The sequence below is a fragment of the Alosa pseudoharengus genome, unplaced genomic scaffold (genome assembly GCF_046254945.1).
Source record: "Alosa pseudoharengus isolate Yale_2024_CS ecotype anadromous, Long Island Sound unplaced genomic scaffold, YU_APseudo_1.1 YU_APseudo_1.1_scf_8, whole genome shotgun sequence".
NCBI classification, from domain to species: Eukaryota; Metazoa; Chordata; class Actinopteri; order Clupeiformes; family Clupeidae; genus Alosa; species Alosa pseudoharengus.
Window position 1 is genome coordinate 35,293,058 of NW_027468870.1, and position 10,000 is coordinate 35,303,057.

Below are 10,000 nucleotides of genomic sequence, written 5' to 3' on the forward strand. Positions count from 1 at the left end.
TATCGCTCTGTCTCTGTCTAATTCAATTCAGCATGGCCGTAGCTATTTCAGGTCAGAGTTACAGTATTTGTATTGCCGTTTGAGATATTTGAAACATCTGAAATAGTTTCACTGCTTATGCGTTTATCGATGTGCCTGATAGTTGCTTATCACCTGCGGTTGCCCATGTCTGTACATTATGGTGTAATTTCAGCTCTCCAAGAGGCGCCTTCATCAAACCCCATTCTCAACATTTATCATCAGTCTTGAAAACTGTGTGTCATATGATCTGATCTTGGTCTTGGCTGCGTTGCATATGTACTATATATGGTCATATTGTGCTGTACTGTATACGTGTTTAATCCTATATGGGACTTTAAATTATTCTTATCTTTTAGTTGCCACACTCTCCACAGAAAAGTATACTTTGACTAGTGTCAGGACTTGAGGGATGTTGAGTCGGATGATTTGCACTTGTACTATCTCGTTTTATATGTGAGATGTGGTGAACCAGAAACGGCTCAATTATTGATACTGCAATTAGTGGTATTTAAAGCCTCCTCCTCCATGTTCCATGCTGTCCCTCATGCCTGAATGCTTCAGCACAGGCTTGTGTGCATATCTAAGCTCTTTTTCTCTCCATGCCCAGTGAAATGGCAGTCTGTGTGAGCTTCATTTGTATGCATTGGGCACAGGCTGAGGTTTGGAAAAATGAGTGACAGGAAGCCATTTTCAGGTGCGCATGGCATCTGTGGAAGGAAATAGATTGATATGTGAGTATGGTGCTCCATCTCACTGTGATGCAAGAACACAATACTGCAGGGGGTATTCCAAGTATATGGTTTAGTGATAAACCTGGGTAAGTTCACTCAGAGTAAGTGGTAAACCTCCTACAACAAGAGCCCTATGACATTGTTTTGTTAGGAGAATGAAGCCATTTAGCTCTTCAATTAGGAGGTTTACCACTTACTCTGAGTTAACTAACCCAGGTTTGTCACTAAACCACTGTGGTCAAAATGAATCCAAGACAACTGGTGTGAAACTGCAGCTTTATTCATGACGCCGGGAGCATGTTACCCACATGAAATGTCAAAGTAACAAGCCCACACATCTGTGGGTGAAGCCAACTCTTATACCCTTAGCCCACACCCACGGAAAATCACAAGTTGTCACCCTCCAGTGATCACCTAACCATCTGGTATTTTAACAGAGATAAGAAATGTTTATGGCCCCTCATCCTGAGGGGTTACCCACAGTTCGGTGACACAGGGGTTATCTTAGCTTTCCTAAGTCAAAACATTCCAATATAGGAGTGTCAAAAAACACAAGGGTCAGAGTAAGAAGATGGCACTTAGATTTCACTGCATGTATATAAGGCATACTAAACATTCAATGAGTAAAATACAAAATGATCCCACACCACGTACTTGGAATACCCCCCCTGGAAAAAGCATACAAAGGTTATGGAATGAGTGGATATATATACATATTCCATGAAGCCTGTTCTGAGGTTGTGGTGCTCATGAGACTGTTGTGTGTGTCCATAATATTGTTGTGTTGTGAGGTGGTTGTGTTCATGAGATGGTTGTGTTGTTAGGTTGTGTCCATGAGATTGTTGTATTGTGAGGTCTATGAAACATCTTTTTGAACCTAAGAACTGTTGAAAATGTTCCTGAGACTGCAGCTGAGTGGCCTGTAAACTACCTGTAGGGGTCAGTGTTTCACTGTAAGTGCACACTACCATGCCTAATGATACCTAATGATGACAATGAATGTTCACAGCAAATATGAGTGATACTATTTTGAGAATTAATGTCATCTTGACTTGAATGTTAGTGAGTTACTACTACTTGTCAACTACTGAAATAACTGCTGTTAACTGCAAACCTATGATTTGTTTAGCTTTTTTCATTTTGTTATTCCTTTTCACTCTAATCTGTCACACACAGACACACAGGCATACACAGGCACACACACACACACACACACACACATATACACACACACACACACACCACACACACACACACACACAGGCACACACACACAAACACACACACATACACAGAGAGAGAGAGAGAGAGACACACACACACAAACACAAATTGTATATTACACTCATGCTCCCCGGTTCTCAGCCAGGGACTGAGAGAGTGAGGTTTCCTTGGCAACTGCACTCGTGCTACTGACATTTAAAGCCCGTTTGAAGTAGGTGTCACACGAGAGAGCACAAAAATGCAGAAGATTTGAAGGAGTAGGTGCGACGAGAGCAGTTCAGAGAGACAGATGCTCAGCGACAAGACACTTTTTTTTGTCTCTGTCTCTCTATCTCTCTCTCTCTCTTATTAATGCGCTGCTGGACAGAGAGTCTCTCTCTCTCTGTCTCTGTCTCTCTCTCTCACTCCACTCATCCCTCTCTCTCATTAAGACGCTGCTGGATAGAGAGTGCAGGAGCAGAGTTGTGTGTGGTAGCAGCAGAGAGCCTGAGGGGTGTGGTGACTGGGCTGCCAGCCTAGGAACACACACTCTCTCTCTCTTTCTACCTCTCTCTCTCTCTTTCTCCATCCCTCTGTATTTTTCCTCTACCTCTCTCTCTCTTTCCCTTTCTCACTTTCCCTCCTCTCTCTTTCTCTCTCTCCATCCATCCATCCCTCTCTCTTCATCTCTCCCTCTCTCTTCCCATCTCTCCATCTCTCTCTCTCTCTTCTCTCTCTCTTCTCTCTCTCCTCCCTATGACTCCATCACACTCCAGAGGTCCTCAGCAGGCTGTGACATCCACACCGCTCACATCGCGCCGAAAAGCCCCAACAAGATCGCCACTCCCCGCAGCTTAGCCATCACACTCACCAACCCGCTATCTCCGGGTCAGCCGCACTCTCACACCGATATTTTAGTCTCAGAACAGTGGGTCGAGTCATTGCTTGATTTGGATCATCAGTTATTGAGCATTGCTCGGAATTACAATGACTCTTTATCTTTATCAGCTAACAACACCTAATCAATGTTAATCAATTCTAGTTTCATGTCTGGCAGGGATAATCCATCTGAAGCAGGAGACGGTAGAGGACTTTAGTGTGTGTGTGTGTGTGTGTGTGTGTGTGTTAGTGTGTGTGTGTGTGTGTGTGTGTGTGTGTGTGTGTTCCCTGCTCTCCCTCTCACAGCCCTGCAGCCGACAGCTTGCATAGGCAGTGTGTGAGGCAAACATACATTTTCGCCCCGTCAGATGTTCAGTGTGCTGTTGTTATTTTCGAGCGAGAGCCGAAGTGTGAAGTGGAGCTATCAGCTGAGAATGGTGTGATGCTACAGCATCTGCGCCCCTAACGGCTCTCCCATCCCCCCACGCTAGCCAAGAGCAACTTGTGAAAATCTCGGGATCTGCTGAAGCTAATCTGTTCAAGAAGCTGTCAGAAATGTTGATGTTGTACAACCAACTTGGCAAGAGCAATAGGCACTGATCAAACACACACACGCGCACACACACACACACACACACACACACACACACAGATGTGTTCCACTCAGTGAAGTATTAGTGCACAGAATGGCCAAAAGCCTTTAAAAGTGTGCCGTTAGTGGACATGCGGGGAGCGATCCAGTATGGACCAGTGAGGTGATTAGAGGGATGATGGACGTAAGAGTCATCAGTGTGATCTCAGGGGGGTGGAGTGAGAAGTGAGGAGCCGGTGAAGTGGAAGAGTGGTGGAGTTGCTAGAGGGATCAGTTTGAGGGCGGTGTGTGTGTGTGTGTGTGTGTGTGTGTGTGTGTTGCCTGTGTGTGTGTGTGTGTGTGTGTGTGTGTGTGCATGTGTGTGTTTGTGTTTGTGTTTGTATCTATGTTTGTGTGTGTGTGTGTGTGTGTGTGTGTATGTGCATGTGTGTGTGGGTGTCAGGAGTAAGAGAGGCCAGTGTTATTTAGTGCTGAGAAGATCTGTCAGTGCGCATCACTGTGTCACAGCCAGAGCACGGAGGAGGCTAAGTGCTACAGTCTGCCCCGTTTTGGGCTCTCTTTGAGGAGACACCAGCTGCCAGCATGACAGCCTGTATGCCTGCGTGTGTGTGTGTGTGTGTGTGTGTGTGTGTGTGTCTGTGTGTGTGTGTGTGTGTGTGTGTGTGAGAGAGAGAGAGAGAATGTTGTGGTGTGCTGACCTGTGCAATAGGCTGTGAAGTACAGAGGGAGGGTGCAGGATGTGTGTGTGTGTGTGTGTGTGTGTATGTGTGTGTGTGTGTGTGTGTGTGTGTGTGTGTGTGTGAGCATGTGTGCGTTTGTGTGTGTGAGCATGTTTGTGTATGAGTGTGTGTGTTAGGGATAGTGCCAGTATGTATGTACAATATATTTGTGTTGATATATCAATTTATCTGTATGTGGGTGTGCTGCATATGTACAATATATTTGTGTTGATATATCAATTTATTATACGGCTCTTCACAATGCTAGTAGAACGCTCCATTGACTTGAATGGGATTTCCCAACGTTCTACGGTAAAATAAATTCATGTAATTACCGCTGCAAACATATAATTACCGCTGTCAATGGCAACGGGTTTTGTGCTGCTGATCATATCACTCCGCAAGTATTCCGGTCACTTCTTGCATTAGAACTTCATTCAAAAGTGAAAGCAGACGGTTGATCAGCTGTGTTGTAAAGAATGTTTGATTCAAGTTCAGCGTGTGTTGCGAACTATTTGTTTCTCAGCAAAAGCCACGACGAAACGGTAACAAATAAGTGTAAAGAGACATATCGTGGAGTTTATTTTTTTGTTTTGGCAAGTAGCCGTATAATAAGCGGGATAATGTATAGAACGCCGGTCATTATGTAAGGGATAATGGACAACACGGTGGTCTGTTCACAGAAGTTAATGCACGGTCGAGGTTGTAAAACGGCCCCGACGCGAAGCGGAGCACCTCGTAGTGCATTAACTTCTGTGAACAGACCACCGTGGAGTCCATTATCCCGCTTATTCCACTGTTGCCACTTGCGTTGTGTTCATTTCCTGTTACAATTTAAACGTTTTAATCACTAAAACTGTCTTGTTTATAGAACTAATTTCTTCCGACACATATCAACTAATTTCTCAACTCACAGGACAAACTGCCGTTACTAGTTCTAAATGGATGGTTGCTACGGCCAAAGGCCAGTCGTTAGTTCTATCTCTCCCGTTGTCAAGCGGGCGTATCCCAAGATTCTGATGAACTTTAGCTTTGAAATATTGCTATTTTACTTAGCCTGCTGTCATCCATAGATATATACACTAGATGTCGCCTTGACTACTGCTGTTCATTGGAACGAATGCGTCAATCGAGACGCCATCTTGCTTCAGTGATCCACTCCTCTATAATGCATTAGCGTCAATCTGGGCAAAGATCTAGCGAAAATAAAATCACCATAAATCGTCAAAATCTCAAGCAATTATCTAGTTTTTTGGGTTGTTCCAACTGACAGGCATGTATTTATGGTTGAGTCTAGAGAAAACTAAGCTTAAGACGATAATAAAGATACATTTTACCCGTCTAGCCCCATAGACTCCCATTCATTCTGCACTAGCTAGCGGCGGCCCCTAGAGGAACAATGAGTAAACTGCAACCAGGTTCGATACAATGAAAGTAAACAGGCTCTTCGTAGACAGGCTCTGGTTGAGGCCACATACCCCTCGTCTCGTTTACTCATGTACGTTGTAATCTCACCAGAAGTTGCTGTAGATCTGTAGAACATTTACCTCTGCTACTACATAGGCTACGCCAGTCGTTACTTTTATAATCATGGGTCAGTGCCATGGGCAAACGAGATGTAGCTGAATTCATAAATGACAAAGCCACGAGAAAGGTGATTTTCTTACGTTTCAACAACAAAGAAGCCGATCTGCCATCATTGTGAGAAGTTCCCAAATTTGTCGCTAATCGCTAAAAATGTTTTCTATCGCTGGGGATGGCCAAACGTCGCTAAATAGGTAACGCTGACAATACAGGAGAACTAGTTTAGCCCTTCAGATCCCTGTACCAAGATGGCGGCGGTGTTGACGCATGCTGAGAAGCAGAAGGCGACATCTAGTGTATATATCTATGTGCTGTCATCCATCTAGCTAAAAGCCACCTCCGTCATATGCTACAATGTTGCAATGTTCTGAACGTCTGCATTTTACAGCTCGGATGCAACGTGACAGTTAATTTAAACTTCACAACGAGTTTGGCGAATTAATATACAAGTGTGATATGGCCAAAAAATGGATCTACTTCATAGGTGTGCAGATAACATACGGTTAATGGTTGTTCTAAATTACGTAGGACAATGAGAAATTCAACCAAGCAGTGGAATAAGGGAAAATAAGTCCCTTCAGGGCGAAACAAGACCTGGTTCAGGGCGAAACAAGACCCGGTTCGCCCTGTCGGGACTTATTTTCCCCATAATGACCGGCATTCTATACATTATCCCTTACTTATCTGTGTGTGGGTGTGCTGCAGCAGTCCTGGTTTGACCCCCCATGTGGGCTGTGTCATTATAAATTCCCCTTGAAAGCCTTGTGAGCGCCGGGTGGAGATGCAGAGATTGATAGGCCCATCGGTGAGCCCGTGCTCGCCCGGCACCCGCCATCATTTATCTGCCTCTGCCTCTGCCTCTTCCTCTGCCTCTGCCTGGCCTCACCGTAAAGCTCCTGCACAGCGGCAGCCGCAGTGGAAGGGACGACTCGGCTCATGTAACCTCCATCAGTCCTGCGCACCTACCAGCCGCCACATTCATCCTTATTGCTATTTCTGCTCAAATCCAGTTAGCGCTAGAAGCAGGACCTTAAATAGTATGAGTTGTTGTCGTCCCCACCCCGCTCTCTTTTGACATCTTGATTACTGTTTATCCGCTCCCTCTTGCCTCGAGGGCTGATGTTTAGGCAGTGCTTAGGTTTCATTGAAATATTTGGGTGCAATTTTACATGATTCGTTTTTTATTGTGTACACCCTTAAGTTGCTGCCCTAAAGAGTCTCATTTCTCATGCTTTGCTCTTCTTGCCCAGCTACCTTGTAACACCATCTCACCCCCCCTTCTTCTTTCTCTCTTCCCTCCCTGTTCTCTCTCTCCTACATTTCCTCTCCTTCTCCATGTTCTTTTATGTCCCCTGGATCAGGATTGTGTCTTCATTTTCTCCCTCTCCCCCGTACTTTTATTTAATAAATGTTTAAAGTTGTCCCTGCTGCTCCTGAGTAATTACTGTGCAGGACTCGGTGAGCTCCTCTTCCACTTGGGAGAGGGGGAGCGGGAGAGAGAGAAGAGGGAGGGAGAGAGGGAGGGATGGAGAGAGAGAGAGAATCTGTGAATAAAAGAGCCAAGGCAATAAACTGGAGAAGGGAAAAGATGGATAGAGGGAAGTGGATGAGTGTGAGAAAGAATTGCAAAGGGAGAGATGGCATGGGAGGAGCAGCGAGGGCGGAGGAGTGCAGACAGGAGGAGTTGGAGAGGGAGAGATGGAGGGAGAGATGGAGTGTTATTTACCAAAATAAGCGTGTCAGCGCAACTAATTTTCTTGCATAACTGTTTCCCCCCACATGCACCAACACCAACACACCACACACACACATACATACACACACACACACACACACACACACACACACACACACACATACACACACACACAAGCAGAAACACACCTGCTCATGCACTTGATCATCAGCAGATTTGAGTGCAAACATTTGTGAGTGTGTGTGTGTGCGCGCACATGTGCCTGTTTGTGCGTTTAGGAGGCCACTCATATCCCTTTCAAGGTGAGAGCGATATTGCTGCCTGGGATGTTTATGACGACAAAACCCAATGAAAAAGCTATTGGTAAATCAATATTAGTCCAGCTGCATGTCCAGACATTTACCTTCCACTTCCCACTCCATTCCTGCCCGCCAGTCACCCTTTACCCCTCTCTCTCTCTTTCAGCCAGACTACACTCCTCTCCTCTCTCCTCTCTTTCAGCAAAGCGTTCAGTCCATCTCTCTCTCCTATTTCCCCCATCTCCTCCTCTTTTTTGTGTCTCTTCGCCTCTTTTTATATCCCATGCTCTCTGGACCTCAAACGATTCATCCTCCCTCCAGTCATTGTCTCTTCGATCTATCATTCTCTCTGCACTCATCTCTGGCCGCTCTGTCCTTCCTAGAGCTCTCAGTCTTGTCCAGAATGACTGGGTCGCTGTCTCTGACGCTGATTTGAATGGCTTGCGGGTATTTGAAGTGAAGAGAGCAAACCAAATGACCAACAAACCAAAAGACATGTTGTGTGTGTTTTATACAGAAGTATGTATGTTTTATTTTCATAGTGTGAGCATGCAAGAAAGTAAGTCAATACTCTCTCATCCTCCCCCACCCCCACCTGTCTGTGTATGTATATATATATATATATATATATATATATATATATATACTCACACACAGTATATACACATCACAATGGTATCTTATTATGGCTGTCTGGGAGGCCTGCTCCACTGTGGTGGCCTTGCTGGTCAGGGCAGTGTTTGTTGCCAGGCGATGCTGGGACTCTGCTCATTGGAATGCCTCTCGCCTGCAGTACAGGAGGAGATGGGCAAGGCGATGCAAGTGTGGCATTTCACGCTGCAGCGGGACTTAATCAGTCATACATTTCTTATAGAGTCCTCCAAGTGAAGCTCTTGTGCGAAGCTACTGGCCTGGTCCCTATTCCCTATCTCTGCCTTTGTTTTTGTTTATGTACAGTATTATATATGCATGTGTGGCTCTCTCGCTTCATCTCTCTCTCTCTCTCTTTCTTTCTTTCTCTGTACTTGTGTGTAAAAGAGACAGAGGGGAAGAGAGAGAGAGTGAGTGAGAAAGAGAGAGAGAGAAATATGCTGCAGTTGCAGTAACATTGACTGCAGTCGTGTTGAGCATTAAAACCACAGCCAGCGATAGAGAAGGGATAGCAACTTAGCTTAGAGCAAGGTATTTATCAGGCTCAGAGAAAGTGGAATCAGGTACATTATGGTATACAGTGGAGGAGAAATAGAGACACATTTGGCTCTGCCGATTTAAGGTTATTGCTAAGACCATTGCTTCTTACACGTGTAAATATGTGTGCAGATTTAATGTGATTTTTGCAGGGAAATCGTTTTAGTTTGATAAGTACAGAAACTGTAACGAGCAGTACAGTAACGAGCAAACTCATATCAGGACAGCTTAAAAGGACAAGTCGGTTGTCTGACAGCTTCACTTTTTTCCTGGCGTAAGGGGAATCCTACTGTTGGATTACGTAGACTTATTTGACAAGAGGTCTCAGGGCTCTTCCTGATTTCTATTCAGATCAATTATCTGCTCTCTCCTCCCCTTGAAGGACACGGATATAACTTCTCCCTGGAATTTTTTGGTTGTCTGCTTTTGAACGCGTCTCTCCCGATGCTGGATATAAGTGGTACTATTTAAACACGCTTTTATTCGAGTAGCCTACTCGTTATTGCATGTATTTTCTGAGTGTTTTTGAATGAATTTCAGAGGCAATCGCTTCTGTTGTCGCTGTCAGCATGTGACAGAGTTGTGGTCGTTGACGTATTTATATTTTTACTGGAGTAGTTTGTGCATTTGTCATGTTTGCTACGGAAACGCCCCTTAGCGCTCCCCCTCTTTCCTCTCCTCTGGTCCACGCTCTCCCGGTTCACTTGTCATTTTGGGAGGTGAGCGGTGTCTGTTAGGATCCCCTCGGCGTCTCAGCATTCAGCGATCAGGCAGGATGTTCACGTCCGTTTGGTATGCCAAGAAAATGGGCCGACGTTTCATCAACAACGTCCGGAAATCCAAGAAACAGCGGCATCGGATAATGGTAGGAAATGATCGCGATTATTTCTGTCACTTTTACATTCCAGTTCGGATTATTTATTGACATCTAACTCTTTGCTGAAGTCAGATTTCAGAAATGTACATATACGGACTTATTTGTGTTAATGAGGCTGATAGGTTGATGAACACTTTATATTTCTAAACTTCATGAAATGGTCACTTGCTAAAGCTCTAACATGTCTCACATTTCTCACAACGTCAGAAGT

General features: G+C 44.9%; 1 protein-coding gene across 2 annotated transcripts in view; it reads left to right on the forward strand.

Annotated features, from left to right (window-relative positions):
• Window positions 1–10,000, forward strand: part of dlg4a (discs, large homolog 4a (Drosophila)) — a 55,809-nt gene that overhangs the window by 13,801 nt on the left and 32,008 nt on the right. The window contains exon 1 of one of the 2 annotated variants that reach the window (XM_076275308.1): window positions 9,688–9,777. The exons of the other annotated variant lie outside the window; for it this stretch is intronic. Coding sequence (XP_076131423.1) covers window positions 9,688–9,777 — 90 coding nt within the window. Of the gene's footprint in view, window positions 1–9,687; window positions 9,778–10,000 lie in introns of those variants that run through there. 2 annotated transcript variants of the gene reach the window in all.